The following is a 27,955-nucleotide window of genomic DNA, read 5'->3' as shown; positions in this document are numbered from 1 at the left end:
ATTGTAGTCGTTTTAAATTAAATGAATTTCAGCTTGGCTATATAAAAGCTGAACTAGCTTAATCGCCAAGCTGATAAACGCATAACACATATTGAACAGGATAACGTCTAGAAACTTGGAGAAAAGCAATTTGCCGGCACAAAATATCCAAGGCTGATAAACGGGGAAGCTAAAATCATGACTATCGTACTTCAGGTTGGTTGCACAATGGTAGTTTGTTACATTTTAATCGCAAGAACGAAGAAAATGTTTGCACAACATTTTGTGTTAGCAACGTATTCACATTTATCTTGCGCTGTTGCCAGTTGAATTGCTATCACATGAGAGTTTTTTATCAGGTCATAGACAGGAATAAGAAAGGACGATTGAAAACATTCTAATTCGTCGCCTAGTTCTAGGTCTCTCCGGTTACGTCTTACAAAGAAGGTAGTGCTGTAAGGTGAACGGTGAAATGGACTCTTTGAAACAAATAAGTGACAAAGTGGTGATGCAGTTAAAAGACGAGCATTCAAAGTTAACCAAAGTACTTTTTTTTCTAGCCGTCAACAAATTTAAAACAAATTGCATCAAGGTTCTGAAATGTAATTTGGATAACGATAAGGAATTTCGTAAATTGGTCGACTTCCTAGTAGAAGATATCAACAAGCTAGAACAAAACCCCGAATACCAAATGGCTGAAATTTGGGTAGATTTCGAACAACTTAATCCAAGTCAACGTGTTGAGAAAGGCCAACGGTTTGATTTCCAACTCCTTCTTGCCAAAAAAGAACGATTTGAGCTAATATTTACATGCATGGTCGTCAGTATCTTGATGAGGCTGAGTATACTAACCCCTGAGATGTTGTCAAAAATACTACCGACTTTACTACAAGGAAACCTAACCGTTAATATTCCGTTCAAAGACATCATAAATATAGCACAAGAACTGTCCGGAGAACGGTACGAAGTCACCGCAGGCTTTGGCTATTTTGTTTATGATGCTTGGCAATACAAGAAACGATGGCACAGTTCTGAAATATCTGGAATCCGTTGTATCAAGAAAACTGTAGACAGTTTCGCCGAGCTGGGAGCTGCAGTAACGGGGGTCTATGGAGGAGAATTCTTCGGCAGCGCCATTGCAAATACTAGAATCGTCCACTTAGCCGGAGGAGTCAGCGGGGGCTTGGCTTCTGCTGTCTTGGGTGGAACGCTTTGCGATTGGTTCACTCAGCAGTTTTTCAATCTACCGAAAGACGAATCACTAGAAAATGCATTTCGCTTTCTTGAGTTACCATGGACGGCATCAAACAACGACATCAATTTAAGCTACATCCGCTTGGCCCACCAATATTATGGGGATGTTGAAAACTGGAGAAAACTCACTTCTTTCCAACGTATTATAATTTCATGAAAGTTTCCCTAACTAAGCAGTCATTCCCTCCTATCTCCACCCACCACTATAGTGCTCGTTCTTTAGTTCTAGATTGGTTGTAAACCAGGTACAACATGCTGAATGAGGGACATCAATAAACGTTGGTAAAATCAACACTGATCAACCTTTTGCTGTTATCTCTCAAATCTTGACTTACTTTTCTTTCAGGAAACGAAACATTTTGTCGTCTGCTTTGTCATTCGGCCCCTTTTCCTGAAACAGAAACAATTGAGCAGGGTAACAAAGACAGAAAACTTATATAAAAAGGAAACAGAGGGGGGGAAGGTGTTATGAATGGCTGTTAGGCAGTATACCAGCGGCTCTAACGTCAGAGTAAATAGTCGAAGTAGTCGAAAGGAACTGCTTTGTTAAGTTAAGACGACGCAACTGGTTTTAGAAGCCTTTTCAACAAGTGGGCCGCTTGCTAAAAAAAAAATTTAATCTTTGTATACAGTCATTTGATCGATTCAAGGGCTCAGCCATAGTCAGACCAGTGAAAATCATCAATGGAATCGGATCAGTTGATGCACATCCTTCTTTGGATGAAGAGGCCCAAGCCGCCCAACCTCAACTCAAGTGTGTAACCTTTTCGTACGCTGTAAAACGTAGGCGTGTAATTCTTACAACGAGAAAAATGCAGACGAGAAAACACACAGCCATTAAATGGTGTGCTTTCATTTTCATTTTTATCATTGGGGTAAGTTTTCAACAGTGATATTTTATTCCTTTAATCAATTCTGCGTACTGCTTAGCTGCGATTCTTTGTATTCGTGTTAACAATTTGAAACAGGTTATTGGGACAGTTATCTTGGCTGTTTCTCTACGAATCGTTTTTGACAATGATTATAGCTATTTACTATTCCACGGAAGCGGGAGCTACCTAGCCGGATACGTGTTGGTGGCGACAGGAGTGTCATTGATGATCGTCAGTTCCATTGGATGTACTGGGGTTGCTAAAGGAAATCCTCCTCTTCTCGGTTTGGTATATGCCCTTTTTCTATTAAAAGCAAGGACCAAGTTAGTGTTAATATTTCTGTTTGTAGAGCGTCTTTTGTTTCGTTCTCCTTGTGACAGTTCAGGTAACATTTGGTCGAGTTGCTTACAACGAACTGGCTCCGTTTCACGAAAAAGTTCACCTCGGTATTTTCTGGGCCATTCAGCGTCACTATGGCAATGACATTGCGAACACCACTGTCATCGACTTGATCCAGCAAGGCGTACTGTGAACAACAACAATTAAGATTTATTATTATTTTTTTTTTTACAATTTTAGTCTTGAATTATTTCAACAGTGGAAATGCTGTGGGCTTAACACGTACGCGAGCTGGTCCAATTCATTGTACAGCAAAAGACATGTACCTAAAGGAGCGTGGCCCACCAAGACTTTCATCGTGCCAAAATCGTGCTGCATTGATTGGCAATCCGATCTCTGTGAAGAAATGCACTTGGATGGAATTCGTAACATCAACACTCCTGTTGGCCATGTCTTGTTCATGGAGGTATACTGTTTGTTTGTTAGAATACTGTTTTAGCTGATTAAGCTATTTTGGTAAATCTTTTCATAAATACAGGGTTGTGGGCCGAAAGTAATCGGAGCAATTGATTATTATATTGGTTGCTTGTTTGGATTTGGTGCAGTCATAGTTTCATTTGAAATTATCGCCACGATTCTTTGTGCGGTGCTACTATACGAATTGATTAAAGGTGCATATTTGATCAAATTCAGAACAATCAAATCTCCTGAATCCACTGATTTGATAGCTAGGTATGAAAGTCCTACCAAATTTGTATTGTACAAAAAAATGTTAAGAAACAATTTTATGATTTATCTAGTAGCGAACAACCTGGTATTCCTCCGAGAGAAATTCCCGTGTCACATCCGTCAACAACGGCCTACTCATCAACAAGGACATCTGCAACTGTAACTGAAAAGGCATTTTCTTCCTTAGTTTAAAGTCTCTGTACTGTTAAGTACCTCTGTCTCTCTGGCCGCCTTTACGTATAGAGAGAAATTCTTTCAAACCTTTTAAACTCAATGTAGTTGTTTTGAATGAAGTTAAGGCTAGTTTACCTAATTTTTGGATGGATTTATCGTAGAGCTCATGTTTCATTTCCAGGATTACCAAATAGAATTGTACCGGATGCTGAGTTGCAGCATCTTGAAACTCTGCCTAGAAAACGGATGAAATTTAACATGGGAAGGATGGGCAAAAGTGGGAAAATTTAGGAATTAATTTACTTAACCTTTATTTGTTGACAAACTTTTGTTGAATCTTAGAGTTTATTCTACGTTTTTATTTCTATAAATTTTTTTAGTTGAAATTCCCACTAATTAATTAGTGAAAAATATTTATCAAGTTGCCGTGCACGGCTAGTTCCTCTAGGAAAAACTTTTTTCCCGCTGATGGGGTGAGAGGAACAAACAAAGAATAGCAGAAACCATTTAGATTTCAACGAAAACAGCACCACCTACGTGTCTTGATTGGGAAGGGCCACTTGTAACAAGAAGGCAATAGGGATTTTTAAATATTAAACACTGGTGGCGCTGGCCCCCCAATAACTATCAGCTGATCCACGGAGGAAACGGGGTGATCTGCGAAATCTGGAGTGTGTAGCTCCGCCCTTTTTTCCCACAAAACATGAAATAGCACGTTGTTCCCGCAAATAATGCATTAACATTTTGTACTCATAAGTAGTAGTGCCACGAGACGCTAATTCTTAGCTATCCAGCATCAAGATCTATAATGCCGTTTACAAGATATTAGTAGAAAATGCTATCAATTCAGAAAAAGGGAGTGGAATAAAGGTCCTGTAGAGTGTAGACCCCCTTGGTAAACCAAGAAGGAATAACTGAAACAAAAATGTATTTCTTTAATGTTCTCGCTTTCGCCTTATCTCTCCTATAGTCCTATGTTAATTTTCCTCCCTGATTTTAAGGCAGATTTTTAAATTCTGCAACTCAGCATTCGGTAAAACTCTATTGACGATATACACATTACACTGACATCAAGTCCACAACTTGAACAAGCGACATCTGATCCCATTTTGCCGAAGGCATAGCATAGCATCCTGTTCAAACGGTAGTTGAGCTTTAGTCGAATCGTTTAGTCAACGACGGACTAGTGCGTATTGAGGATCAAATTTCAACTTACGTTGAATTACTTCAGGCAAGAAAAGATTTTGTTGAATTTTAAATACGTAAAGGAGTAGGCCTATATCGGGGTCTCCAGTTCCCATCCACTATCGGACATGTACATATTCGAGAGCTTTTGAGTCGCAATCATGTGTTTATTTTATTTACATAAATAGACTGGTTTCGTATATGAACTTGACAATAAATCAATCTTTTAAAGCAAGTTGCTGACTACGGCGCTCCCAACCCTGCTCGCAGTTTTTCTCTGATTTGCCCGATCCACCTTCCTACAGGAAAGAAAAATATTTAAAACCACGTTAACCACCAAAAGATGGCTTTTAATAATAAAATTGGTGTTCGGCGTGCAGGATACCATGCCATCCGCTTAAAACATATTGAAATGCTCAATGTTTTAGGTACGAGGAACGGTAACTTAAATCCAAACACCGCGTGGCAGGGTTATGCAAGAAGACTCTTTTGGATAATCCTATACATGTACCAGCCTTGGTCCCAGTCCTCACAAAGTATGACTATCCCTGGGGGGGGGAGGAGACGGGGGAATCTTCTTAGATTTTCGGCCACCTGGTGTTAAGCTTTAGGGTAGTCTTTTCCCTAAAGCCTCGCTTACACTAGAGGTTTTTTAAGCTTTTAATTTTAAGAAGTTAAGGTCTTAAGCTTTTAAGTTTCTGGCTTACACTAATAATTTTTGAAAGTTTAACAGCTTAATAACTCAAAAGCTTAATATCTGAAATATCAAACTGGTTTTATATTTGAGCTTTTAAGTTGCTAAACTTTTGGAAAGTTTAAGCTCTAGCCAATAGGAATATTCGGCTAGTGCGTACTTCTTCGTAATTTTTTTTGCACTGGTGCCACCACAAAGGTTCTTATATTTGTAGTTTTATTTCGGATGTCTTTTACGAATAAGATATTTCTTTTTAAGTAGAGTTACCGCAAATAAAAGAGCTGTGAATCCAACAACACATTTGGTTTTCCACTGGTACACGTCAAAATCGTAGTTATCCATTTTGATGATGCTCAACATCAACACAAAAATAGCACTTCGTCTGCTTATATTTATTTGCGTTTGCATGAAAACTAACTCCACCTTCTTTAAAAAAAAAAGTCACTTGACAGTGTAAGTTCAAAAAATAAAAACTTAGCTTAACTTCTTAAGAACTTAAAAGATTAAGGAACTAAAAGCTTAAGAAGAACCTCTAGTGTAAGCGAGGCTTAAATGAGGAGTTTAGGGAAAAAGCCCTCCACGTTTAGAACTCGTGGTACGCCCTCTTTTGATCATTTCATTGACGCGGTTGCAATTTCAGCACTGTACTTTTTCCCTTGAGTCTCCCAAAACTAGGGCTCGGCATCGGTTCTCGAAAACCCGGGTTACCTGCGGATCGTCGCCAAAAATAGTAGCCCATGGGAATTCCGAGTATTTGCTAAAATGGGTAGGCTGAGCCGGTTTTGATGGGTTAATGGCTATACCCACCGCAATCTTGAAAAATGGCGGCTGGGATGGCGCAAAGTTAAAAAAAAAGGAGGAAAAAAGTTTCTGGGAAAATTCCATCTTGTGGCAGAAATTGAAAGCACAAGACTAATTTGCGGGAAAACCCGGGTAATGGAACCGGTTTCGAAATTGTTTTACCCACGTAAAACCTGGGTAAGTAGTTGGCACAAAGTCTCAAGAACTATTACCCACCGGATCCAATTTTTTAGCCGAGCAGACCTAGCCATTCGGCAAATACCTGGACGTGGGGCCGAGCCCTACCTAAATCAAAGAAATACATTTGTTAAATGAAACAATTACCGATTGTTATATTCTTTTTGCTGGTGTCTCACAAAAAATCAAATATATACTAGACGAAATTCGAGCAATAATCAAATTTCTATAAATGTATCGAGGTAGAAGTCGGGGCAAATATAGCATATTTATAGCAGAAAGTGGTATACTCAGGATTTGTAACGGGCGGTTTAATTAGACTTTTTTTTTTTCGTGCGCCGCTTTAAACAAGGAAGTACGTACGTAAATGCCCATGGACACAAAAAAAGAAGTACCAAAATCCGATAGAACCGCAACGAAAACCAAAACGACTTAACCGATCGGCCAAAAAGCTACCCGTTCTCAAGGGACTGATCCTACACCTACCCCATTGGCATGGAAGTTTTTTAATTGAAAATGGCTGAATTTCTAGATTATTACATTTAACCACGTTAATCGCTAATTCAATACACGAGATTGTCCTTGTCTCGTTATATTTAATTAATCTTCACTTTTGAGAATTTTGCGAAAAAACGTTTTTAACTTCGAGGATTATCAGTAAGCTCTGTTTTTTTATCATCCAAGTAATTTTTAAATCAGCCTGTTATCCTTTCAGTGTTAATGGTGTAATTTTTTATTCGTTTTCGTTATCTGTTATGTTGTTTCGTTGTGGCGTCTTATTGCATTCGGTCATTGAAACGAGCCGCGTGATTTAAATTTAAAGATATTTTCGCAATTTAAATAATAAAACACATTAAACAAGAATTTATTTATTAGTACGTTACCCTAAAAAAATAAGATTGACTCTAAAGTACGGGGTTGCTATTGGTTTTACTATTGTTTTTTTTAACCTTGGAAACTGCGATTTTAGCTTTTGTTGTTCTGCAGGTGTTCTCTCTAGAGACATGATAACTATCGATTTGGTCGGTGGTTTTCCATATATTTTGTGGTCTATTGGGAAGCAAGTGATCTCCAAGGGGCAAATCCAATCTCGAGGGACATGAAATAACATCAAGTAGGCAGAAAATAACCCAGCGTATAAGGAAGATGGTTTCTGAATGACCTTGATTTTTCAGGGGATGGGCAGGCGTCTTGGTATTAACCCTTCTTTTGTTCTCAGCTGAGTTTATTTACATGTTCAATTTGCTTGCCAATTTTAAATATATTCTTGTTTTTTCTTAACTATGCAGAAATTCTGCTTAATCAAAATTTTTTTAACGCTAGCAGATCTGAAAACCATAAATTACGATGAAAATGTCATTATGACGGTTGTCAGCAAGATAGCGAAGAATCCAAAACAAGACTTATTTTATCGTGGAGGGCGGTTGGCGAGGGAGAAGGGACGGCAACGTCGCACAATGAAATCTCATAACAAAGTAATTTCACTTGAGATTTTTGCCGAAACAGTGGCGCGTAAAAATTTCATCTGCTGGGAATCCATGCAGTAATTCCATTCAGATATTTTAAAATATATACATATATGTATAAATACATTTTAAGCGAGATTAGATAAAGAATGAGCAAGTCGCCAAATTTGAAACCCAAACGTACTGGAAAGTTAGCCGGCAAGCCATTGAAAGTTGCTCTATCTTTTAGCAAAACAAGTCCCCATAAATCGCCCCAAGAGAGTGAAAATGTCGGTGATAAAACTAGCAATAAAATTTTGGGTATCAGATCTATAAGTCCCAAGTCTTTAAGCAAAACACCCCCACTCCATTCTTCAACACCTAAACCCACACGGAATGCTGTTCCTACACCAGTGTCATTCTCTGGTGTTCCTTATCAACAGAAGTCTGGGCAACTGCATTTAACAAAACATTTGGTAGTTGTTTTGGAAAGAATAAAAATTCAAGATTATGTGCCGACAGAAGTTCGGATTGGCCAACATCTCAACAAGTCAGTTCTGAAGAAACGAAAGCCAGAAACGAAGAAGGCCAGCATACCCTTACAAGATGAAAGAGCTTTTGCGAGTCCTCAACAAGCAAGCAAGAATAATGGCAGAAAAGAAACACCAGTGAAAGGCAGTGATGGCAGCATTCTTACTACAATCCCTTCAGAAGCATTGAAAAATTTTGGGTTGTTAAACCAACAATCAAAACTATCCTCTTCTATGAGGTCGCCAACCAAATCAGATAAGTCTGTCATTATAGAGACACCTCCACGAACTTCAACAGCTTGCAGTTCAGTTGCTGACCAATCATTAACCCATGATGAAGTTTCCTCTGATAATTGTGAACCACCTGATTATTTAGGGAATGTTCCATCAGCGGCTGATTTGGATGTGGCAGAAGCTACTGTTCCAATTCTTCTGCAAAACAATGTTCTTGAACAAGATATTGCCCGACTCACCAATGTTTCGGTTAGTAGCCAAGCGGATCCGCTGGAAACCGCACCTCAGCTTCCTACGATACATACTTTAGGCTCAACAATGGAGCAGGAGCATATTAGTAGTCACTGTGATTACTTGTATGGGTTGAATGAAAGGGTGTATTCAAAACCTGATATTTTCCATCTAAATGAACTTCATTTCAGCAACTCTGACGTTCGGCGAATCGCTGTAAGAAAAAACGCCAGTCTAAGTGGTAGTAAATTCTTGTTCATGTTTTCATTTTGCTATTTAGCCCTATTCCCTTAAACTACATGAAGAAAAGTTCTTCCTGTATGTAGCTCCTGTCAGCGAAATTGGCGAGAAATACTGCTGCTTAGTGTTTGGTGTTATGGATCACTACATAGTTGCGTACAGTGGTCATTTCGTTGTGGACAAAAGTCTTCTTTATGATCCAATCAAGAAAGTCCCAGTGGATGATGTCAAGATAACTGACTTCAATTTGTGTGAGTTTTATTTCAACCTTTTTATCCAAATTAGACATAAATTTTTTTTTGTTTCCTTTTGTACAGGTCGTCAGCATTTGGTTCTTTTAAATGTGGCAAACAAAAAGCTGTTTCAAATGGAAAATTATTACCCTAAGGCCAGACATCCGTCTTATTGTGAAACACAGCTTGCATCGTCTGAGATGTTAATGTTTTCAATTAATCAAGTTCAACTCAAAGAGAGAGTGCGAAGCGATATTGCGCTCGAACAGCTAAAAGCTCAAATAATGGTTTTACCGGAATTCAAGGATGTATGTGATTGATCCACCTTTTTTTTCTTGTAAGTTAATACTTCGTATTATTAATAGGTATTTATGTATTTTTTAAAGGCTGACCTTACTCGATCGTGTGCTTTTCCAATTCCCATCCAAGGGAGCCACCAAATTACCTCTTTTATCTCCGAACCCAGAACGGAGCAAGTATTCTTTGAAACATGTTTGGTGAGTATACTAATCTAAGTGTCTTAACATGCTTTTATAATGATAAAGATTTCCTCTAGCCAATAAACCAAAATAGTCTTGAACGTATCCTCGACAACTTGAAACCGGTTGGTGATGTAAAAACGAATTACAACGATTTGGGATCCCTGCAGCTCAGATGTGCCACAGAAGCCGAATTTTTTACAGTGAGATAGCTTATTATTGCTTTAAATAAATTCGCGACGAAGTTTTCCTGTTTTGTTTTCCTGCAGATTTATTATGCGGCGTATGAAGAACCTGGGTGTACGTCATTCTATCGGAATGTGTTCCTGTTGGGTTATGTAGATAAACACTATATTGTAGGTGTCGTTGCCGATAACAGCTTTTTCATAATGGCTACGAAGAGGTTGTATAGCAGAATTTGTCTTCCGTCTCCTGGAATGCAACCTGTCACATTTCGCCCTCAAATGCTAGAAATGATTCATCTCCCACTTTGGTTGCCCTACAAGCAGTCAATTGTCATGCTTGAAGCTCGTCAAATATTTCGTCATTCCAGCAAATATCAATATGAATACCAAGACATTATGGAATCACTGAAAATTTCGGGTAACTATGAACTATGGTTCTAAGTATTAGTCGTAGTTTTCTAATTGTTCCGATTTGTAAGATTTTGAATCACCTACATCAAGGTTGGTCAATGGAACGCATTTGCCTACTCGACACCACCACAGTAAGCACGCCCTTTGAATTTGTTTGAAAAGCATTCTGAGTCAAATTTGATTAACCTGTTTAGGTTCTTGGCTGGAAAAAGTGCTAAACGCGAATTTTAGCTGGACTTTCCGCAATTCACCGAATGAGTTTCCGGTTCACCCGTCGAGCTCCAAGAATCCGCTACTCTTGTGTGAAAGCGTGACAAAATTGTGGCTGCAACATTTAATGCGCAACATTCACGACATTAAAGACTCATCTTTGCGCCATATAAATCCTAACGAGGCTTCGCTGATAGATTTCTTTACGCTTACTATAAGATCCTTCATTTCTAGCTTTCTCCCGCTATTTGGAATGTCGAATGAAAGCAACTTCCAATGTTTGCGTCTGGGTCCGGATGGTATGCCCTCAGAAGTGTGTATGGCATCCTTGCCAGCTCATCAAATTGGATTCCACATTCATCAATGTCACACACAGCCCCTTTTATGGGATGACACCCCTCAGAAGCATTTTACTTTCGTTCCATTCACGCTAGTCTTCGCACAACATGAAAGCCCTCCCTTGAGTGACTCATGTGATTTTAATCGGCTCGCCTGGGCGCGCTCTCTTGTTGAGCGTTGGTATAAAGGCTCGTCGTTATCCTACCTCGATTTTCTTCGAACGCTAGAAAATAGTGAGGGAAAACCGTCTGTAAGTGAGCCTACAATGGACGTCCGTGGTAGAGGACGTCAGAAAAAGAGGGGAATAGGAAGAGACGAGATTGCTCAACAACGTGTACCACAGAAACGCAAGCGTAAATCTAATGACAGCAACCACTTTAGCTCAAAGCGTGTTCTTCGTTCCTCGGACTCGGATTCAAATGTGTCTGATTAACAAGTGCGTATTCGGCCTAAACATTTAAGTTCCAAGCAGCAGTCTATTTAACAAAATTTCATTTCCCAAGTAATTGTCTTTGCTTTTCTTTCTCCCCCGATTGTTGTAACCGAGAGACGTGTTTAAACAAATATAATCAACCCTGTAAAAACATTGGAGTAACATAGTGGCTCGTAATTCTGGGCTCACTAGTAATGGTGACAGTAACAGTAAAATGATAGTGGCCAAGTCCGGGAACGCGACATTGGACCCCCCAACAGTGGCCCCGGAGGGTACCCCGACACCAGCCCCCCCGACAGTAGCCCCACCCGACACCAGTCCCCCCCCCCCACCGTTTTTGCAGGGGGGGCTACAGTCGGCGAAGAGGGCGACACCAGCCCCCCCTGACAATAGAAGCGGGGGGGCCTTTGTCGTGTAGGCATACGACACCAGCCCCCCCTCTTAAAATCATTCAAGTACGGGGGGGCCAGACTCGTCTATATTTTCTTGTTATTAGAGCACCACAAATTTGGACTTAGAAAAATTTTTGTAGGGTGATTTAAGATAATTTTCTTCAATCCATTTAACAAACACATTTACAATTACTAAATTAATCCTCATCCGGGAGTTGAACCCGAGACCTTTAGATCCATTAAACAACGTTCTACCACAGAGCTATATTCCTTGAACTTTAGATATCCAGGATAACATATAGTTTTACGAGCCTATGAAAATTGCCTTTATTATCTTTTAGCGCCTTCTAATATTAGTGCAAAAATAAATGTAACTCATGGCTCAACGGTTGAGCATCGGCAACGCACGCCGAAAGAATGGGGATCGATACCCGAAAGAGTTTAATTAAAATCTGTGAAAGCATATCAATATATCTGAAAAACCGATAAATACAACGATTGTAAACAAATTCATCCTGCAGGCAAATAAAATTCTCGTAAGTATGAAGTTCAAGTATCTACAACAGCAAACTACCTACTCCAGGATTGGAATTTCATCGGCAGTAATTCATATGCGCTCCGGAATTCTCACTATACAAACTAAACACCAGCGACATCTCAGCAGTGTTAAGAGTTCAATCCTTAAAAGAAAAAAGTGAAGTGAACACAAAGAAAGTATCAGAGAAAAGTTTTTCAAAATTAATGTAAAACAAAATTTGTATTGACAATTCTCCACGCAATGAAATATTTTGCAACTTTTAAAAGGCAAAGTACCCATTTCAAAAGTTGCTGTCAACCAAGGCAGGGGGAGACACTGCCTCAATTGACTCACCGGGGAGATTACCCAGTGCGTGGCTGAGAGAAGCCGGAAGAAGAGCTGAAGATTTGGAACATTTTTACAGGAGCGATTAACCTTTAATTCGGATTTGTGGGTAGCGACATGGCCCTCCATAAGCATTTCATCGAACCATGAGGACCCCCACGTCCCCTTTCCGGCCAGAGCCCTCCAAACCTCGATATATGTTGTTTTTATATATACCGTACAGTAGGGGCGTGACCCCCTACGGGCTTATTACGAGTCAAGGGGAAACGGGGCCACAGAAAACAAGGGAGCCCAGATATGCACTTCAATTTATGTACGACAAATACCATAACGTGAGAGAATGTTTTTCATTTCATGGGTATTTCCGATCGTGTTTCCAAACTTCGGCATTGACAAATTCCCGCCTCATTCTGAAACCCCATTTTCCATTTACTACGTTTATTAACCTAAAAACAAAAACAAAACAAAAAACAAATCAGCACAAAGCATTTTTGCTTATGGAACTTACTTTAAAACATTAGTGTGTGCAATCCTTCTATGGTCTTATAAATGAAAAGCTTCTGCCAGGATTTCTAAATGAAATCTAAATCCGACATAGAATGAACATCCAATAATTTACGTTAGAAGAACATTATGTTCGGTAAAGGTGTTCCTTTCCGATATCCGATATGGCTAAAATCCTTTAAAATAAAAAAGTAGAAATATAAGTGGGAATTAGATATGAAATCAGTTTTTAAATAATGAACAATTTATAAACGTTGTGCAGGTCAAGTCGGTAACCAAATGTACACTCACGTTCGAATGATTGATGTTCACTTCCTTATCATATGGTTTACTTAGCAGGATTTGTTATCTGACGTGTGACTAGTTGACTACTTTCTTCGGGCCGATACTGGTCAGGCCAAGATGAGGTGAGTTGGTTGAAGACACGTGATTCAAAGTTTGATTCTTTAGCCACTACCAGTGGAATGACACATATCCAAGTACAAAGTTGCATAGATGTCTCCACATATGTTTTCAGCTGATCCAATTGATTTCAGTCATCAGCATATCTGTTCTGTAATATTAGAGAAGAAACATTATAAACATTTCAAAATGAGACTTTAAAAAATAAAAAAACCGACAAGAAATTCCAACCACTGCAAGTTTTCTTGGGAGCTCCTTTCTCAAAGCTTTCTTTCGTTTGACTAAAGCAATTCTAAAATTATTCTAATAAAAATGCAAATGAAAGATCTGCCATCAAGGAAACTTGCATGATGCATATGAATAGGCTAAGCTAACAAAGCTGATTCAGCAATCCAAATGTTTAAAAAAAAAAATGTTTTCTTCTTACATAACACTGAGATTCAATTTAACTTTGCTACCAATATTTGTTTACCATAGACCAATGATGCCAACATTTCGTGGATATATGATTTTCGGATAAAACAGTGAACCGTGAAACTCTTTACCGTTCAACCCAAAAGGCGAATGTAAAAAAGATCAATATCTTGTGGTTCAAAGTCATGCAGAAGGGTTCCAGTGTTTGTTTTTTTTGGCAATGTGACATTATTCAGTCCATCAATTCTAGGCCATAAAAAAGTAGAAAACGTGAAAGAAGTGCTTACTTAAAACGTTTGAAAACTCTAACATAAAAAGATTTTTTTTTTTTTTTTTTTACCACGAGAAGATATGGATTCATTGAATGTGACAAACACACTGCAAACATTAAAGAGTATCACTCTTTTGGTATATCTATCCTATGGCCAAATGAAACAGGTGGTGTAACTTAATAACAGGTTACCATCCTTACAGTGATAGCACTAAAATTGAATCGACATATTATGGGTGCCTGCTTCAACCATTTCGAAAGTTTGGTAATATCTCCAGGGGTGTCAACAACAAGTGAGTTGATGTAACTGGTTTGACACAGATACAAAGGGTCAGTCTATACCATGGTCTAAAATCACAACAAGCTAACATCTCTGCAACTGTAAAGAATAAAAAAATTAAATAAAAAATATATATATATCCAAACAAATTGTTTTGCAACTAACTTACAGGGAAGAAACAAATAACAATATGGTATTGCTTATTGTCAGACTCAAACTATCAGGAGACTATGGTAGCTAACAACTTAAACCACACAATGTGTTACTCCTGTGAAAGAAGTTGCATTTTATTTTTGCTGTGGACAAAAATTAATGCAGCATGTTGTTATTGGCAACAAAGTTGTTGTATCTCATAAAATGCAATTACAATGGTCTTCCGTTGACTGAACAGCTTGGCTTCTGCTGCTATAGAGTGGAAATGCTGCTGATAACCTGTAAAAGAAATCCGATTTCCTTCATCATCCAATATATATTTAAACAAGGATTATTCTAATTTATTTACCAATTTGTGATAAATGAAAAAAAATGTATCAATTTTGTGCTGGTCGGTTACAACACGTGTACATTATGGAAATCCGTTCCGATATCCAATTACGACAATGTTTCTCCACCAATTAACACACAATCACATCGCGTCGAAAACTACGAAAACCTACGCCATTAAACAATCTAATTGATTCTCTTCTTCTAGGTCGCGATTCTATGGCCATGGTGTAATAGTAGGCCATGGTATAACTACACAATGGCTACCGAAAATAGACCTAACAATCGATCGATAAATTCAATATGTTGTAGACTCCTCCTCCCTTGAAGGCGTCGCCTATTGAAATCCCTCCTTCAAGTGATGTTTTTGACAGCTAGATGGCAGTACAAGTTATCTATTTATTTGCTAAAAAACGGACAACTATCGAAAAAGAGTTGTCTATAAAAAAAGGGTCAAACGGCGTTCCGTATCAAAATCTGCAAAAAACGACTTTTCTTTGAATTCGACAAAATCGTATGACACAATCACAATTGAATTCTGATTTCGGTTAAATTATTGGTTTTCTCGTTAAAATATCTAGTACATCATCTCATCTAGACAGAATCCCAATGGGAAATTAAACCATGATTTAATTGTTCATATTAGCTTAAATGGTGATGTAACCTTTTCTGCATTTGTAGTCATACTCATACTCTGATCAGATATAACCTGGAAATTCAATCGTTTTTACTCTGCCATTGAATTTCTATATTATATCCGGATCTTACCAATCATTAAGTAATAAATATGTGCATTCAAAATGAAACCACCCACACAAAAACAGCAGCGTCTAGGCGTACATTACGTAAAGTGCCAGCTGACAAAACTCTCTAAATAACGAAACATACTAACGCAGTAGCCGAGAACACAGCACAGCACAGCACACAGCAGAGACACGAACACGGAGACAATCGGATTAAAAACCTTTTTACCGTTGCCGCTAGATGTAGTGTAGATTGCTCCCGCTAGCAGACCACCATTTTGCAATAACATTAAGTAATTCACGTGCATTGCCGGCGTTTGTAAAAAATTTGTTTGAAAAGCCATTACTTAAAACTGCTTTGGATTTTAGATGAATTAATATTAATTGAAATCTGAAATGTTTTCTAGCGTTACTGCGACATGCCTTTTACGATCGACCAAATGTGCAATGCGATACGCTCACTCTTCAGTAAGTTACCGAAAGGTAATTTTTTTTTGCAGTTTATCATTATTTATTACATTCTTAAATTTTTCTTTTTATTCTCTAGACCGTTTTACGGTGTTACGCATCTGGAGTGAAATTTTCAGAACATAAGGAACTGGAAAAAATTCGGAATATTGGAATTTCTGCTCACATTGATTCTGGAAAGACCACATTGACAGAGCGTGTCTTATTTTATACAGGACGAATTGAAGAAATGCATGAAGTCAAGGGTAAAGACAGTGTAGGGGCAGTTATGGATTCAATGGAGTTAGAAAGACAAAGAGGAATCACAATTCAATCAGCTGCCACCTACACTGTCTGGAAAGATCATAATATCAACATAATCGACACTCCTGGACACGTTGATTTTACAGTTGAAGTAGAAAGAGCTCTCAGGGTACTTGATGGAGCAGTTCTTGTTCTCTGTGCTGTAGGTGGAGTGCAAAGTCAAACATTAACTGTAAACAGGCAAATGAAACGCTACAATGTACCATGCTTAGCATTTATCAACAAATTAGATCGTACAGGATCCAATCCCTATAGAGTTTTAAACCAGCTAAGGTTAGCTAAATGACTGAAGTCTTTTACATCTGTTAATTTTGTTATTGACTTAGGACAAAGTTAAACCACAATGCTTCTTTTCTGCAACTTCCTATTGGATTGGAAAGTGACTGCAAAGGAGTAATTGATTTAGTCCATCAGCATGCCATCTACTTTGAAGGAAACCTGGGGTAAATCTATTTTTCAGGCAAAGTCGAAAAGGTACACTAGCATTTTGTTTACAGAACTACCATAAGGTACGAAGAGATACCAAAAGAAATGAGAACGGAATGTGAAGATCGGCGTCAAGAATTGATTGAACATGTTTCAAACGTTGACGATGTTCTTGGCGAACTATTTCTCGGTATAAAGTTTCTTCCAAGTATTTGCAACGATCGTAATTTAAAAAATATTGCGTACGTTTTCTAGAGGAGAAAGTTCCTACTGAACTGGATTTAATGGCTGCTATTCGTCGCTCGTGCATCAAGAGACAATTTACCCCAGTATTGTTGGGTACCGCTCTAAAAAATAAGGGTGTTCAACCTTTGTTAGACGCTATTATCAACTATTTACCCAATCCAGGTAGGATTTTCGTCTTTTTATTAGTTTACCTCACCATTTAATAATAACTGGTATAAAAAATTAACATAAACTCTTCAGGAGAAGTTGTCAACTACGCCCACATCGAAAAGGAAGGTGGCGAACGTAAGAAAATCGTATTAAATCCCGCTCGAACGCCAGCTAGTCCGTTTGCTGGGCTGGCCTTCAAGTTAGAAGCTGGGCGCTTTGGTCAGTTGACGTACGTACGCGTGTATCAGGGTAAATTACTTATGCATTATTAGTTTTTAAAGTACGTGATTTCCACTTACAATCATATGTTTCAATAGGTATGTTAAAAAAAGGCGATAACTTATATAACACGCGTACTAGAAAAAAAATTCGTGTGGCTCGGTTGGTACGAATGCACTCAAACGAAATGGAAGATGTTAACGAAGTGTATGCGGGGGATATTTGTGCACTTTTCGGAGTTGACTGCGCTAGTGGAGATACTTTTGTCACTGACGCTAAATTAGAATTGGCTTTGGAATCCATTCATATCCCTGAACCGGTAATTTCTATGGCAATTCGCCCGGCACACACTAAAGATATGGACAACTTCTCTAAAGCTGTCGGCCGATTCACCAAAGAAGATCCAACGTATCATGTAACGTGCAAACAACCTTGCCAGGCTTTGAACTTTGATTTCTAAATTCAAATTCCATGCTTTTTAAGGTTGCCTACGACACGGACAACAAAGAAACTGTCGCATCGGGCATGGGTGAACTCCACTTGGAAATTTATGCACAACGTATGGAACGCGAATATAATTGTCCGGTGGTTATGGGCAAGCCTAAAGTTTCCTTTAGAGAAACGCTTCTTGCTCCTTGTGAGTTTGATTTCTTACATAAAAAACAGTCGGGTGGTTCTGGTCAATTTGGACGCGTCATTGGAGTAATGGAACCTCTGCCTGCTTCAGAAAACACCAAAGTACACCGTTATAACGAAATACAAGTAAGAGATACTAACTTTGCTTGGTATCTCATAGGTGGAGTTTGTTGACGAGACGGTGGGCACGAACGTACCAAAGCCATTTATTCCCGCAATTGAAAAAGGATTCCGAATGATGACAGATAAAGGCTTGCTCTCTGGACATAAGATTGCAGGGGTGCGATTTATCATTCGTGATGGTGCGCATCACATAGTCGATTCCAATGAAATCTCATTCATTTTGGCTGCTCAAGGCGCTGTCAGAGAGGTCAGCTGTTCGTTTTTCAAGGGTTATTTCACTGTAACTTAACCGCATGTGTGTCTTTCCAGGTTTACGAAAACGGTTTCTGGCACATCCTCGAACCAATTATGAGCGTAGAGATCACAGCACCAGAAGAATTTCAAGGAACGGTCATCGGACAGTTAAATAAACGCCATGGCATAATCACGGGGACAGAGGGCAATGATGGGTGGTTTACCGTTTATGCCGAGGTACCTCTTAACGACATGTTCGGTTATTCCACTGAAATACGGTCATCAACACAAGGAAAAGGGGAATTTTCTATGGAATATTCACGCTATTCCCCGGCTTTACCAGACATCCAAAATCAAATCATCAATAAATATCGAGAGTCTACTGGCGTCGTCTCGGATAGCAAGAAAAAGAAGAAGAACTGAAAGTAGGTTAACCAACTTAGTGCCAGTTAAAATAATTCTATGAAAATACCAACCATGTATCACCTGAAAATGATCTGGTATTTCCTGCTAGTGACATTTTGTAATATAATTGGCTGACGTATTGTCAGTTGACATACAGCGATAACTCATTAATAACTTTCTATCACGATACCTTCTCACGCGCGTTTTACATCAATCGCCAGGGCCGTTCTTGGAGTGGTGCACAATCGCAAATAATAATAAAAAAAATAGTGACTCGCCATGTTGTATTGCCTTTACACGAGAGCAACTGTTCCGCGCATGGAGAATTTGTTACTATCGCCGATAAATTCAAGACTTTCAATCACTTTCAGAGCTTCATTCTTCAAACGCGGAGAGCAGTACATGTCGGCAAGGCTATACATCATAAAGCAACTGGACTTATCCAGTATCTAAGGTGTAAAAGAGTACAGTTAGAAAACAACAACAAAGTACTGTATATATAAAAAAAAAACTATTGCGCTACTTACTGAAACAAAATGTTCTTCACATTTGATAAACAGAGATTGAAGCTTATACTTGTTGGCGACAGACATCAACTTGTAACCGCCGTTAGCTATGTCACAATCGCCAGTATAGATGAAGCGGATCATTTGGGTGAAGCTATCAGGGTCAACACCTTCTACTTTTATTACCGACTCACATCCACCGACCAGCTGGGCAAGTAGTGGACTGCCAGCAGCCACAATCCATTTGTGTGCTCTTACATAAGAGCCAGAAATGACGAAAGTCACATCGTGCCAGGAAATCGATTGTGCTACTTGCTGAGATGATTCCGGACTGTCAGGAGGAAGGTTGTCTGTGTTGAGGATTTTGGACGGCTCGGTCGAAGCGCTGCTGCTACTGTTTCTTCGTTTTTTTCGACGTTCCTGGCACGTCACATGCTTGGTGTACTGAACAGTGCAGCGAATGGTCATGGCATCATTAACTAAGAAAATGTCTTTGTCTTTAAGCAGATCCTCCATCTTCATGAATTTGGATCGTCCCCAACCACTTCCCCGTTTGAAGGTATTATCCCCTGTTACTTTCTGAGCGCACCTGTCATCACCTTAGTAATGAGTAAGTTTTTACGATTAAGAAAAATAACTGTAATGTTCTTGAGAAATTACCAATGATGGCGACAGAATATTTAGCAGGGAGTTCAAGCACGTCCGAGGACTTGTCCAGATTTATGAAGAAGGAAAGAGTCTCAGATCCTGGATTGCCATTAGTACTAGCTTCTTTGTCTCCTTTTGGAAACAATTGAAGCGTCCACTTTGTGCCAGGATCGTCTTCGTGGCCAAAGACGCTGGAATGGATTGACGTCAAGTGGCATTTCGCTGAAGAGAAATATTGTTCGTAACTCTCTATTCGCCTAAAAACATTTGAAATTTGACATTTAAGACATAGTCACTCAACAACGTGTTTATTACTCACCAGGTATGAATGACGTGATAATGAACAGCACGTGTGATGCTAAAAATATCAGCTAGATTTTCTTCGACGCTCATGGTTATAGCGCTCAGAGATATGACAAATTGAAAACCAAATGATACAGCACAATTCACAATCTTACCTTATACCAAAATTTTCACTACTCGTTAATTGCAAAAGATTGCACCAAAAAAGCTAAATGCAGTTGGCTGTCAACGTTTCGAGCACTAGAAAGAACTTAAGTCCATCAACAAAATGAAATTTCAAATGGTTGTCGAGTCCAGTGAGGGGGACGGAGAGAATTCCTTAAATGAATTGAATAATCCTGACAAAAGAGGAACACGTGTTGATATCCAACTAATGCTCACTAGACGCAGACGTTGTCCAACATTACCACTCGACGGTATTCGAAAGACTGGAAACTACTATGCATGAAAACGTGTACAGTTAAATCGATTTTTAGAACAAAAAAGAAGACGCATGATGTACATAACAACATCCAATCACAGAAAGACGCCTAGAGCACTACAGGTGGCATCTTCAACAATTGAGAGGTGTAGGTAACATAACTTTGAATACTAACCCTTCCCCCAAACCCCTGAGTTGCTCGGTAAATTAGGGCTTACACCATATCTGGAGTGCTCAAAAACTGCCTAAACAAAAGCCACTGAAAAAAAAAAGCATTAAATTTATTCTGCATCAACAGGGTTGTTCTTCCAGTCCAAAGACAAAACATCAGGCACAAAAGACAGTGTCTATAGCAAATTTAAATAGATAGAAAGCTTAAGGAAATCCATCTCCTCAAGAAATGGGGGATTTTAAGACGATATAACAGGTGTTTAGGGATTGATTAATTTTTGGGTGATAATTTCGTATACCATTCTCTTCCGAAAATAGGGCATATCTTTTTGTGCGAATGTAATTTTTGCCTTACGTGATAAGTATTCCGCATATTTGCAAGTGAACATGCCGCAGTCAGAACCGTTCATTTGCTGTGGAATATTCTCCACACACTCCAGTTTCCAATTAGTCGTATCAAGGGTAGTTTTCTTTTTGTCAATGCTCTCCGCCTCCATGTATCGCTTCAGTCCATTAAGACAATCCAAATTCTGCCCACCCATACTATCGTAATACCGGATGGCCTGCTCCTTTGGACAAACGGTCGCAAGACACCAATGGAGTCCTAGATGGACAGGGATTAGAACGATATCCTGCTCAAAGAGGTCTACTTTTCTGGTCCATCGCTTCAGCCCCAAATGACCCGAGCTCATCAGTTTCGGATAAAAAAAGGTGTTAAATGCATACGCTTTAGGCCAAGCACCAGAATTACCGCGCTCCATGATGAGGGTTAGATAAAAGTTGATCACCTATTGGAAACAGAAACACTTAGTTAACCAAGAGGATGAAGCAAACAGCAAACTAACTCAACTTACCTGATCATTGAGCCAATTTAATCCAGATAGGGTTTTGACATCCCGGCGAGTAATAGTAAGACTGAAAGCGTCGCATAATACTTCACCGTCTGAATGGCCATTCCAAGCTCTGTCAATGACTACTTGCATATCATTCGAGATGACAGGTAATGATACTATTTCTTCTACTTCAGCTTCTTCAATAACAGGTCTAATGGCGATTTCTAACTGTTTCCGAACTCTCTGCTCCAAATCTTTTTCCCATTCTTCGCGATTTTCGGCCAATACCTTTGAACGTATCGCTTCTTCATCTCGCAATCGTTGCCGATCACGCTCCTTTTTGCTATATCGTGACTTGATATCGGAGATGAATCGACAATCGTACTGTGGAGACTGTGCGAGAGCTTCTTCCAATGAATTGATTCGAACAGTAATGGCTTTCACGGGAGACGGGGAAGATGGTAAAATATTAGTAGTTTTACTGAAGGAATTTGATTCGTTGGCCAAATCAATGACGACACCCGATGTCTTAAGCTGCTCTTGAATTGATTTCGCTTCTTTGCTATCAATCTTTTCTTGTAGGATGGCCGAAGAACTGTGAAAATCTGTAAAATATCTTTAACTTTATGTCCGATTAGCGTTAAAACGACAGTTTTACTTGATATTGAGGAAAACGATGTTGAGGAAGATGACAATTTGGCAAATGGTGATCTAGTCGTAAACTGACTAAGAAGGGCTTTGTATGACAACTTCTCATCCATCCGAACGCACTGTTTCAACATTTAAAAGAAATTGCGTTATTATTATTTTTTAAACTATATTATTTAGGAGAGGCTTACATTCTGAATTGCTAATGGTTGTGAGTGATTGCTCAGTAAAGAAGTTTTAAGGGACTTAGATTTCTGTCGTTTTGGAGATCCATAAAGCTTTTGCAACATTGGCCTGGTGGTATAAAGTTGAATACTTATACACTCAAATAAACAGTAAAACTTAATTTACCTGTAGTTGGTTTTCTGAACACATCCATTGGAAATGCGCTTCCTCAAATCTTGAGTTGGTTGATGAAATGATATTTTTGAATTATTGCTTCGTGAGAACTCATTTTTCTTAGTAGATACAGGAAAATTGTTTGGAAGCGGAGCGACTGTAAATGACGACATAGATTCTACTTTCTGGAAAGAATTAGTTTTTGGTTTCACACCAAGAACTGTACTACCCAATCTGTCAGCCATGAGTCTCTCTAGCTGGCTTAAACTTGAACTACCTTCAACAGGCTCAGTGCTCGAGATTGGTTGGTTTAGTTCAACCTTATTTTTTCTTGAAGGAGGCTTAACATCGTCTTTTTTTTTCTGGGTATTACCAACATCAATTTCTTTCAAGAAATTAGCTTCTCCCTATAAATTTAAATATTAATTTTTCAAAAAAAAATTTAACACAAAACACAAAATTTTAAAAACATACTGGAATAGGGCTGCCAACTGGGGTTGATGTCTGTAAGGTAGAACCTTTAAAGAACTGGTTCCATGATTTGGTTTCAAGGTCTTGCTTGGAGTGTTGCTTTGTAAATGCCATGCTCTGGATGTGGTTCTCTGTGTCATGTGGAATATTTGCCATTAGTTTAAGTTTCTTTGCATCTGGGGCATGACTTAATGGAGGTACTGCTAAATCAGGAGACTGTTCATCAGGTGTACTGTTTAAAAAAAAAGGCTCAATTTAGAAAGTACTCAAGAGTTTTTCTAAAAACCGACGGCTGTATAAACTTACAATTCCCTTTCCCGCTTTAAACCCTGAGTCTGATTACCAGAGCTGAACCAGTTGGAAAAAAAATTTTTGAATTTTCCCAACATTTGGGTTTCTTTTGAAATATTTCAACCCTAAGTACAATCAATGTTGTCAATTTATAAACAAGCGATTCAATCCCTAACGACACTCCTACTCGACGCTGCGCGTTGTTTCAGTTTATAAACGCAGACGAAACTGAACACAGGATGTTTGTCAGTTTAACCGCCAGGTGGCTATTAAATCTTCAAAGATTTCTAAACAGCAATATCCAAAAGACATAATTGTGATTTGTAAAAACTAAGTTTGTTACTGAGTAGTTACTGACTAGTGAGTACTTTCCTTCTACCGTGTACGCTTTAAAAGCTGCTCAAAAACCAGAAAAAACAAAACAAAAACTCGATTCATACGAACATTACAACACAGCAAGTCAGCAACATTCTAAGCAGAAGCTTGTAAATCTAGTAAACTAAATTCTCCAGTAAACTGCGTTTCTGAATAAACAAAAAAAAAGTGGCCAACATGATTGCATAGTGCTAATCTTTTAAATCACTGCAGTGGTGCAATATTTTACTCTTTTAGGCAATCTGTAAGGTTAACGGGCCAAAAAAAAATTACCGCCATCAGTCGCAGAAGGTTTTAGACAGTTCCGCAAGGAGGCGCTGCTTATACAGCGTAAGCAGAAGAATTCCAAATTGGGCGTTTCCCTCCGATTGCAAAAGAATGGAAACTCAAAAACTAGTGATGAGCAGTAACAAACTGGTAAAAAATGCTTAACAGGCCATACCCAAAAATAAAAAATAAAAAAACCCGAAGAAAACCCAAGCTCCCCACTATAAAACCCAAAAGGTAGAGAAGAAGCGATGCGCCCTCAAGCGTCATATTGCTTTGCTCTAACATACACGAGCACTCTCTCCTTCTCCCTCTTTCCCAATTCTAGTCTCCACTCTCCAGCGAGACGGTGGCGTGGTCAGTTGGGAGCAGGTTGTTTTCCTCGTTTCGGCCCTGTAAGTTTCTCTGATTACAAATATCTCTTCACAGACAAGCTTTTTGAGGTGCGCGCGAGAATCCAAAGTGCTCATCTTGTGTGTTTTGTTGTCTTTTTCATTCTGTTCTCATTTAGAAGAAAAATTCACAGCAGAAACAACAATGACTGAGAAGAAAAGTGAAGACTACTTCGCGGTCGCTCCACCCAAACGCTCCGGCTGGGAAAATTTTAAGGTTTTTCTCTGGAATGGAGAGACAAGTGAATTCCTCGGTCGCAGCGCCAGCAGCTGGGGTAAACTAATCCTAATTCTATTATTGATAGTGGCTTCAGAAAGCGTCATAAAGCAATAGTCATACAAGCAATAGTGTGAAGGCCAAACACAATGGCTGACGACTTTCGATCGAAGTTGCAGACATACACAAGCAAGAGACGAAGGGGGCGGTTTGACAAGGACCTGCAGTAAAATCAATACCTTTGTCGTCGGGGGACGTGTGCATGTCGAGAAAAACTTCGTAGAGTTCTCTCCATTTGGGAAAAAAGCAACGCCAATATCTTTTTTTTTTTTTTCCTTTTTTCTCTCTTTCTCTTTTTGGTTGCCATAGCAACGTCGTCAATATGTTTACAATAACTATATGGATTTATTATGTAAAGTTTAATTCGGCGAAATATTGCTACTACCAAAAGCACGCCTTGAAGCAGCCCTCTATTTTCCTGTCATGAATCGCATAGTTAAAACGAGATCAAACCAGTTCCAACTGGAAAAGAAAGTTTCGCCCAATGGCATAGTCCTTGTGCTGTAGACGGTCATCGCACATGAACCGCTAGAAGTCCATGACCCATTTGGTTCTTATATAGGCAGAAAAATGTATCTTCGTGAAATGTAATTTAAAAAATAAATAAATAGACAGAAGTAGAAGAGTTAGTGATATCCTTCTTCGCTAGCTAAAATTGATATGGCTGCCAGACTGGGATAAGACGACGACGGAAAAGGGAACAATGTGAAATGTAATTGATGGAAGCTATGCTACAGCACGTTCTAATGGAAATCAAGTTTTTTACGTTAGTTGAATCTTAAAATTCTACGTTGAAACCATAAAATTATTATAATATTTTTCTTCCTAATTCGAATATAGCCAAAATTTTCTTGTTCTACGTCGTCCTCTACGCCTTCCTCGCCGCTTTCTTTGCAGCAATGCTCTTGGTCTTCTTCCAGACGCTAGATCTTTACCAACCCAGGTGGCAAAATGCCAACGGACTCATCGGTACTAATCCAGGTATGAAATTGTTAAATCGTTTAGCGTAAAAAGAGAAAATGCTTTTCCCACGCTTCGGTCCTATGGAGCGTCTTGAATATTGAGCAATCACAGCCGCAACTGGAGCCATCCGGTTGATTCGAGACTATCGTTTTACAATGCGTGAACGAGACGTGACCCATGGCTGGTTGCTTTCGGTGCTAAACTAATATGATTATTCTTCTCTCGACCTCTTTAATAAAAAGGACTCGGATTCCGTCCCATGCCCTCATCTGCGAACGTGGAAAGCACATTGATTCACTTTAAACATGGAACGGCCGGAAACTGGAAACACTGGACCTCCGAACTTGAGAAATTTCTTTATCGTAAGTCATTCCCTTAAACGTCCCGCCTAACACTTTATTTAACAATAGTTTGTTTCGATTTGGTCAATAGCTTACGATACCGTGGCCAGCAGTGGTGAGTACTTCACGAGCTGCAGCTTTGACAAGTGGCCAGCTGAGGGAAAGGTATGCAACTTTGATATCAAATTGTTGGGCACCCAATGCACCAAGGAGGAGCTCTTTGGTTATGAACGTGGACGTCCATGCATCGTCCTCAAGCTCAACCGCATCTTTGGCTGGTCACCCGAACCATATGACGATCCCAACGATTTGCCTGCCAATATGCCTACTGAGCTGAAGGAATACATCAAGACGAAAGCAAATGAGAATAAAGAACAAGTAGGTTATAACATGGACAAATGAACGCGTTTGAAACTTACTTATCGATTTGGGTTGTTTTAGTTGAAAATGATTTGGGTCTCGTGTGATGGCGAGAACTCTGCTGATCGCGAGCATATTGGAAACGTAACGTACACTCCATTCCGTGGATTCCCTGCCTACTATTTCCCTTACAAGAATGTTCCAGGCTACCTTAGCCCAATCGTCGCCCTTCAGTTTCAAAAACCCGAAGGTATAGCTTTTCCATACCGGCTTATACATACTCTTTCGTTTTGGTCATCGGCTTTAATCACATTTTGTTTCCTACTTATAGCTGGTGTTCTAATCAACATCGAATGCAAAGTCTGGGCCAAGAACATCATCCACGACCGCCAACGCCGTCTGGGCTCGGTGCACTTTGAGCTCTTGATGGATTAGAATAACATTGTGGTGTTACATAGGAACATATTAATGATAAGTGCAAATTAGTAATTTGCTATGAATCTCCCATCATTGCCACATTATTTTCACATTCTTTAATGGTGAACTATTTTAACTAATTATGGTTGACATGGTTTTAAGTTGAAAGAGAAGGTAAGTAGATATTTGTAGCTGGTAAAAATTATTGGTGTTCAAACTGTAGCCATCCACATCCCTCCTTTGCCGGCTATTTCGGCCATATTTACCCTTTGAATCTTTAAATTTCAAAGAAAAAAAAATCTCTTTTGTATAGTTATTCCAGATGTTGGAAATTGCAGCTTGCCAGAAAAAAAAAAAGAAAATAGTATTTCAGGTCCCTTTTGAAACATCATAAGAATCTCCTTTGGATCTGTAATATCAAAAGACTGAAGGTTTCAGCAGTTTTCAGCTCTTTCTGTCTTACTAAAATGTATCATTCCAACTCTCTTGGACTTGTTCTGCAATAAAATTAACTGATCCATTCCTGAAAAAACATTCACCTTACATTCATTGCTACCCCATAATTAAACTGTAGTGTTACGTGTCGCCAAAAATATGGGCACAATTGATTAGTCCGTTATTTTAAAGAAACCTTACCATATATTGGTTAAAGTACTGCGTCGACGACCAGCGAAGAGAGCCCACATTTCCCACTGTCAGACCAGTTCGTCAAAATAGGCAAAAGAAACGAAAACGTAATTCCATGAAATTGGATTAGTAGGACGCGCCTTGGGGTGGAAAGTAGTATTTCACTGTGTTACGATCGATGTGAAAGCAGCTTTGCAAGACACGAAACAAACTCGTTTAAGTCCACTGTCGTACACGTCGAACCATGTAAGGTTTCTAGTGAGTTTCTGACATCGTTGTCGTCTGTTTCCCGTTTGACAGAAGACATAACTAAACAATAAAAAAAAATAATAATAATATACATTATTAAGGGATTGGAAGGGAATTTTGTGGTATTACATTACTTACATGTTTATAATTTGTAGGCACTATTTCAGGAAATTCAGGCCTAAATGATGTGCCCATAAAAAGATCAAAACAAACAACTACTACAGATGCATATGCAATACTAACGCGTTGAGAAGGTATTTACTCCTATCACCACCAGTGCCTCTATGGGAATTCAAAAGTGATAAGATTCAACCACTGTCG

General features: G+C 39.0%; 6 protein-coding genes and 2 long non-coding RNA genes across 24 annotated transcripts; 4 read left to right on the top strand and 4 right to left on the bottom strand.

The window, feature by feature from the left end:
* Positions 1 to 289: 289 nt before the first annotated feature.
* On the top strand, positions 290 to 3,386 carry LOC116923155 (tetraspanin-7). Of its 3 annotated transcripts, none has more exons than XM_045173631.1 (7): positions 1,390 to 1,515; positions 1,580 to 2,108; positions 2,202 to 2,393; positions 2,455 to 2,628; positions 2,704 to 2,910; positions 2,983 to 3,176; positions 3,245 to 3,386. In XM_045173631.1, exons 2-7 carry the CDS (start codon positions 2,046 to 2,048, stop codon positions 3,363 to 3,365), a joined length of 951 nt encoding a protein of 316 aa, XP_045029566.1. In that variant the 5' UTR covers positions 1,390 to 1,515; positions 1,580 to 2,045; the 3' UTR covers positions 3,366 to 3,386. The 3 variants fall into 3 exon arrangements, 2 of the variants coding, with proteins under 2 accessions (XP_045029566.1, XP_045029567.1); XM_045173632.1 differs by having other exon boundaries at positions 3,248 to 3,383; XR_006646672.1 differs by lacking the exons at positions 2,704 to 2,910; positions 2,983 to 3,176; positions 3,245 to 3,386 and having other exon boundaries at positions 290 to 1,515; positions 2,455 to 2,605.
* Positions 2,164 to 5,726, bottom strand: LOC123472293. Of its 6 annotated transcripts, none has more exons than XR_006646680.1 (5): positions 3,483 to 3,604; positions 3,256 to 3,404; positions 2,731 to 3,187; positions 2,515 to 2,631; positions 2,164 to 2,408 (listed from the first exon to the last, which is right to left on the bottom strand). It is a non-coding gene; the product is annotated as an uncharacterized LOC123472293 (long non-coding RNA). The 6 variants fall into 6 exon arrangements; XR_006646677.1 differs by having other exon boundaries at positions 2,771 to 3,187; XR_006646678.1 differs by lacking the exon at positions 2,164 to 2,408 and adding an exon at positions 5,494 to 5,726 and having other exon boundaries at positions 2,771 to 3,187; positions 3,483 to 3,582.
* A 1,931-nt stretch (positions 5,727 to 7,657) lies between these two features.
* On the top strand, positions 7,658 to 11,327 carry LOC116935385. 2 transcript variants are annotated; one of them, XM_045173626.1, is made up of 8 exons: positions 7,658 to 8,860; positions 8,925 to 9,135; positions 9,202 to 9,425; positions 9,483 to 9,614; positions 9,674 to 9,799; positions 9,866 to 10,199; positions 10,261 to 10,323; positions 10,387 to 11,327. In XM_045173626.1, exons 1-8 carry the CDS (start codon positions 7,820 to 7,822, stop codon positions 11,172 to 11,174), a joined length of 2,919 nt encoding a protein of 972 aa, XP_045029561.1. In that variant the 5' UTR covers positions 7,658 to 7,819; the 3' UTR covers positions 11,175 to 11,327. The 2 variants fall into 2 exon arrangements, with proteins under 2 accessions (XP_045029561.1, XP_045029562.1); XM_045173627.1 differs by having other exon boundaries at positions 7,659 to 8,860; positions 9,504 to 9,614.
* Positions 11,328 to 12,615: 1,288 nt separating this feature from the next.
* On the bottom strand, positions 12,616 to 15,701 carry LOC116923154. 5 transcript variants are annotated; one of them, XR_006646667.1, is made up of 10 exons: positions 15,551 to 15,698; positions 15,447 to 15,491; positions 15,304 to 15,376; positions 14,802 to 15,188; positions 14,469 to 14,731; positions 14,089 to 14,398; positions 13,807 to 13,994; positions 13,224 to 13,485; positions 12,937 to 13,108; positions 12,616 to 12,874 (listed from the first exon to the last, which is right to left on the bottom strand). It is a non-coding gene; the product is annotated as an uncharacterized LOC116923154 (long non-coding RNA). The 5 variants fall into 5 exon arrangements; XR_006646668.1 differs by having other exon boundaries at positions 14,469 to 14,595; positions 14,667 to 14,731; positions 14,802 to 15,491; positions 15,551 to 15,701; XR_006646666.1 differs by having other exon boundaries at positions 14,802 to 15,376; positions 15,551 to 15,700.
* A 77-nt stretch (positions 15,702 to 15,778) lies between these two features.
* Positions 15,779 to 18,898, top strand: LOC116923149 (elongation factor G, mitochondrial). Of its 2 annotated transcripts, none has more exons than XM_045173622.1 (10): positions 15,779 to 15,993; positions 16,073 to 16,569; positions 16,623 to 16,739; positions 16,794 to 16,912; positions 16,978 to 17,130; positions 17,209 to 17,367; positions 17,436 to 17,752; positions 17,821 to 18,075; positions 18,134 to 18,343; positions 18,406 to 18,898. In XM_045173622.1, the coding sequence occupies exons 1-10, from the start codon at positions 15,922 to 15,924 to the stop codon at positions 18,751 to 18,753; spliced, it is 2,247 nt and encodes a 748-aa protein (XP_045029557.1). In that variant the 5' UTR covers positions 15,779 to 15,921; the 3' UTR covers positions 18,754 to 18,898. The 2 variants fall into 2 exon arrangements, with proteins under 2 accessions (XP_045029557.1, XP_032785511.2); XM_032929620.2 differs by having other exon boundaries at positions 15,779 to 16,008.
* Positions 18,899 to 19,002: 104 nt separating this feature from the next.
* Positions 19,003 to 20,732, bottom strand: LOC116923153 (speckle-type POZ protein B). The gene is made up of 4 exons (XM_032929628.2): positions 20,209 to 20,732; positions 19,902 to 20,146; positions 19,263 to 19,840; positions 19,003 to 19,184 (listed from the first exon to the last, which is right to left on the bottom strand). Exons 1-4 carry the CDS (start codon positions 20,280 to 20,282, stop codon positions 19,029 to 19,031), a joined length of 1,053 nt encoding a protein of 350 aa, XP_032785519.2. The 5' UTR covers positions 20,283 to 20,732; the 3' UTR covers positions 19,003 to 19,028.
* Positions 20,733 to 20,873: 141 nt separating this feature from the next.
* LOC116923150 (sentrin-specific protease) lies at positions 20,874 to 27,915 on the bottom strand. 3 transcript variants are annotated; one of them, XM_032929622.2, is made up of 8 exons: positions 27,773 to 27,915; positions 27,395 to 27,694; positions 23,079 to 23,307; positions 22,617 to 23,011; positions 22,457 to 22,559; positions 22,276 to 22,387; positions 21,639 to 22,222; positions 20,874 to 21,572 (listed from the first exon to the last, which is right to left on the bottom strand). In XM_032929622.2, the coding sequence occupies exons 2-8, from the start codon at positions 27,442 to 27,444 to the stop codon at positions 21,045 to 21,047; spliced, it is 2,001 nt and encodes a 666-aa protein (XP_032785513.2). In that variant the 5' UTR covers positions 27,445 to 27,694; positions 27,773 to 27,915; the 3' UTR covers positions 20,874 to 21,044. The 3 variants fall into 3 exon arrangements, with proteins under 3 accessions (XP_032785513.2, XP_032785514.2, XP_032785512.2); XM_032929623.2 differs by having other exon boundaries at positions 23,079 to 23,206; XM_032929621.2 differs by lacking the exons at positions 27,395 to 27,694; positions 27,773 to 27,915 and adding an exon at positions 23,382 to 23,875.
* LOC116923152 (sodium/potassium-transporting ATPase subunit beta) lies at positions 24,246 to 27,290 on the top strand. 2 transcript variants are annotated; one of them, XM_045173623.1, is made up of 7 exons: positions 24,246 to 24,403; positions 24,520 to 24,675; positions 25,518 to 25,658; positions 25,883 to 26,002; positions 26,073 to 26,359; positions 26,423 to 26,591; positions 26,673 to 27,290. In XM_045173623.1, the coding sequence occupies exons 2-7, from the start codon at positions 24,546 to 24,548 to the stop codon at positions 26,774 to 26,776; spliced, it is 951 nt and encodes a 316-aa protein (XP_045029558.1). In that variant the 5' UTR covers positions 24,246 to 24,403; positions 24,520 to 24,545; the 3' UTR covers positions 26,777 to 27,290. The 2 variants fall into 2 exon arrangements, with proteins under 2 accessions (XP_045029558.1, XP_045029559.1); XM_045173624.1 differs by having other exon boundaries at positions 24,256 to 24,403; positions 24,523 to 24,675.
* Positions 27,916 to 27,955: the final 40 nt, after the last annotated feature.

This window comes from Daphnia magna, linkage group LG5 (assembly GCF_020631705.1).
Source record: "Daphnia magna isolate NIES linkage group LG5, ASM2063170v1.1, whole genome shotgun sequence".
In the NCBI taxonomy this organism is placed as follows: Eukaryota; Metazoa; Arthropoda; class Branchiopoda; order Diplostraca; family Daphniidae; genus Daphnia; species Daphnia magna.
The sequence above is the reverse complement of the archived record's forward strand: the minus strand, read 5'-3'. Positions and strand labels throughout refer to the sequence as shown.

Excerpts from the sequence above, each read along its gene's own strand:
- LOC116923155 (XM_045173631.1), top strand. The coding sequence starts at position 2,046 with ATGCAGACGAGAAAACACACAGCCATTAAATGGTGTGCTTTCATTTTC. Across the intron at positions 2,109-2,201 it reads TTTTCATTTTTATCATTGGG|GTTATTGGGACAGTTATCTT; the intron begins GTAAGTTTTCAA and ends AATTTGAAACAG. Across the intron at positions 2,394-2,454 it reads ATCCTCCTCTTCTCGGTTTG|AGCGTCTTTTGTTTCGTTCT; the intron begins GTATATGCCCTT and ends TTCTGTTTGTAG.
- LOC116923152 (XM_045173623.1), top strand. The coding sequence starts at position 24,546 with ATGACTGAGAAGAAAAGTGAAGACTACTTCGCGGTCGCTCCACCCAAA. Across the intron at positions 24,676-25,517 it reads TCGCAGCGCCAGCAGCTGGG|CCAAAATTTTCTTGTTCTAC; the intron begins GTAAACTAATCC and ends ATTCGAATATAG. Across the intron at positions 26,592-26,672 it reads TCAGTTTCAAAAACCCGAAG|CTGGTGTTCTAATCAACATC; the intron begins GTATAGCTTTTC and ends TCCTACTTATAG.
- LOC116923149 (XM_032929620.2), top strand. The coding sequence starts at position 15,922 with ATGTTTTCTAGCGTTACTGCGACATGCCTTTTACGATCGACCAAATGT. Across the intron at positions 17,753-17,820 it reads AAGAAGATCCAACGTATCAT|GTTGCCTACGACACGGACAA; the intron begins GTAACGTGCAAA and ends ATGCTTTTTAAG. Across the intron at positions 18,076-18,133 it reads CTGCTTCAGAAAACACCAAA|GTGGAGTTTGTTGACGAGAC; the intron begins GTACACCGTTAT and ends GGTATCTCATAG.
- LOC116923150 (XM_032929621.2), bottom strand. The coding sequence starts at position 23,464 with ATGTTGGGAAAATTCAAAAATTTTTTTTCCAACTGGTTCAGCTCTGGT. Across the intron at positions 23,012-23,078 it reads CAGTTGGCAGCCCTATTCCA|GGAGAAGCTAATTTCTTGAA; the intron begins GTATGTTTTTAA and ends TTAAATTTATAG. Across the intron at positions 22,223-22,275 it reads ATCGTTTTCCTCAATATCAA|ATTTTCACAGTTCTTCGGCC; the intron begins GTAAAACTGTCG and ends GATATTTTACAG.
- LOC116935385 (XM_045173626.1), top strand. The coding sequence starts at position 7,820 with ATGAGCAAGTCGCCAAATTTGAAACCCAAACGTACTGGAAAGTTAGCC. Across the intron at positions 9,136-9,201 it reads GATAACTGACTTCAATTTGT|GTCGTCAGCATTTGGTTCTT; the intron begins GTGAGTTTTATT and ends CCTTTTGTACAG. Across the intron at positions 9,426-9,482 it reads TTTTACCGGAATTCAAGGAT|GTATTTATGTATTTTTTAAA; the intron begins GTATGTGATTGA and ends TATTATTAATAG.
- LOC116923153 (XM_032929628.2), bottom strand. The coding sequence starts at position 20,282 with ATGAGCGTCGAAGAAAATCTAGCTGATATTTTTAGCATCACACGTGCT. Across the intron at positions 20,147-20,208 it reads TATCACGTCATTCATACCTG|GCGAATAGAGAGTTACGAAC; the intron begins GTGAGTAATAAA and ends AAATGTTTTTAG. Across the intron at positions 19,185-19,262 it reads GTGAAGAACATTTTGTTTCA|ATACTGGATAAGTCCAGTTG; the intron begins GTAAGTAGCGCA and ends TTTACACCTTAG.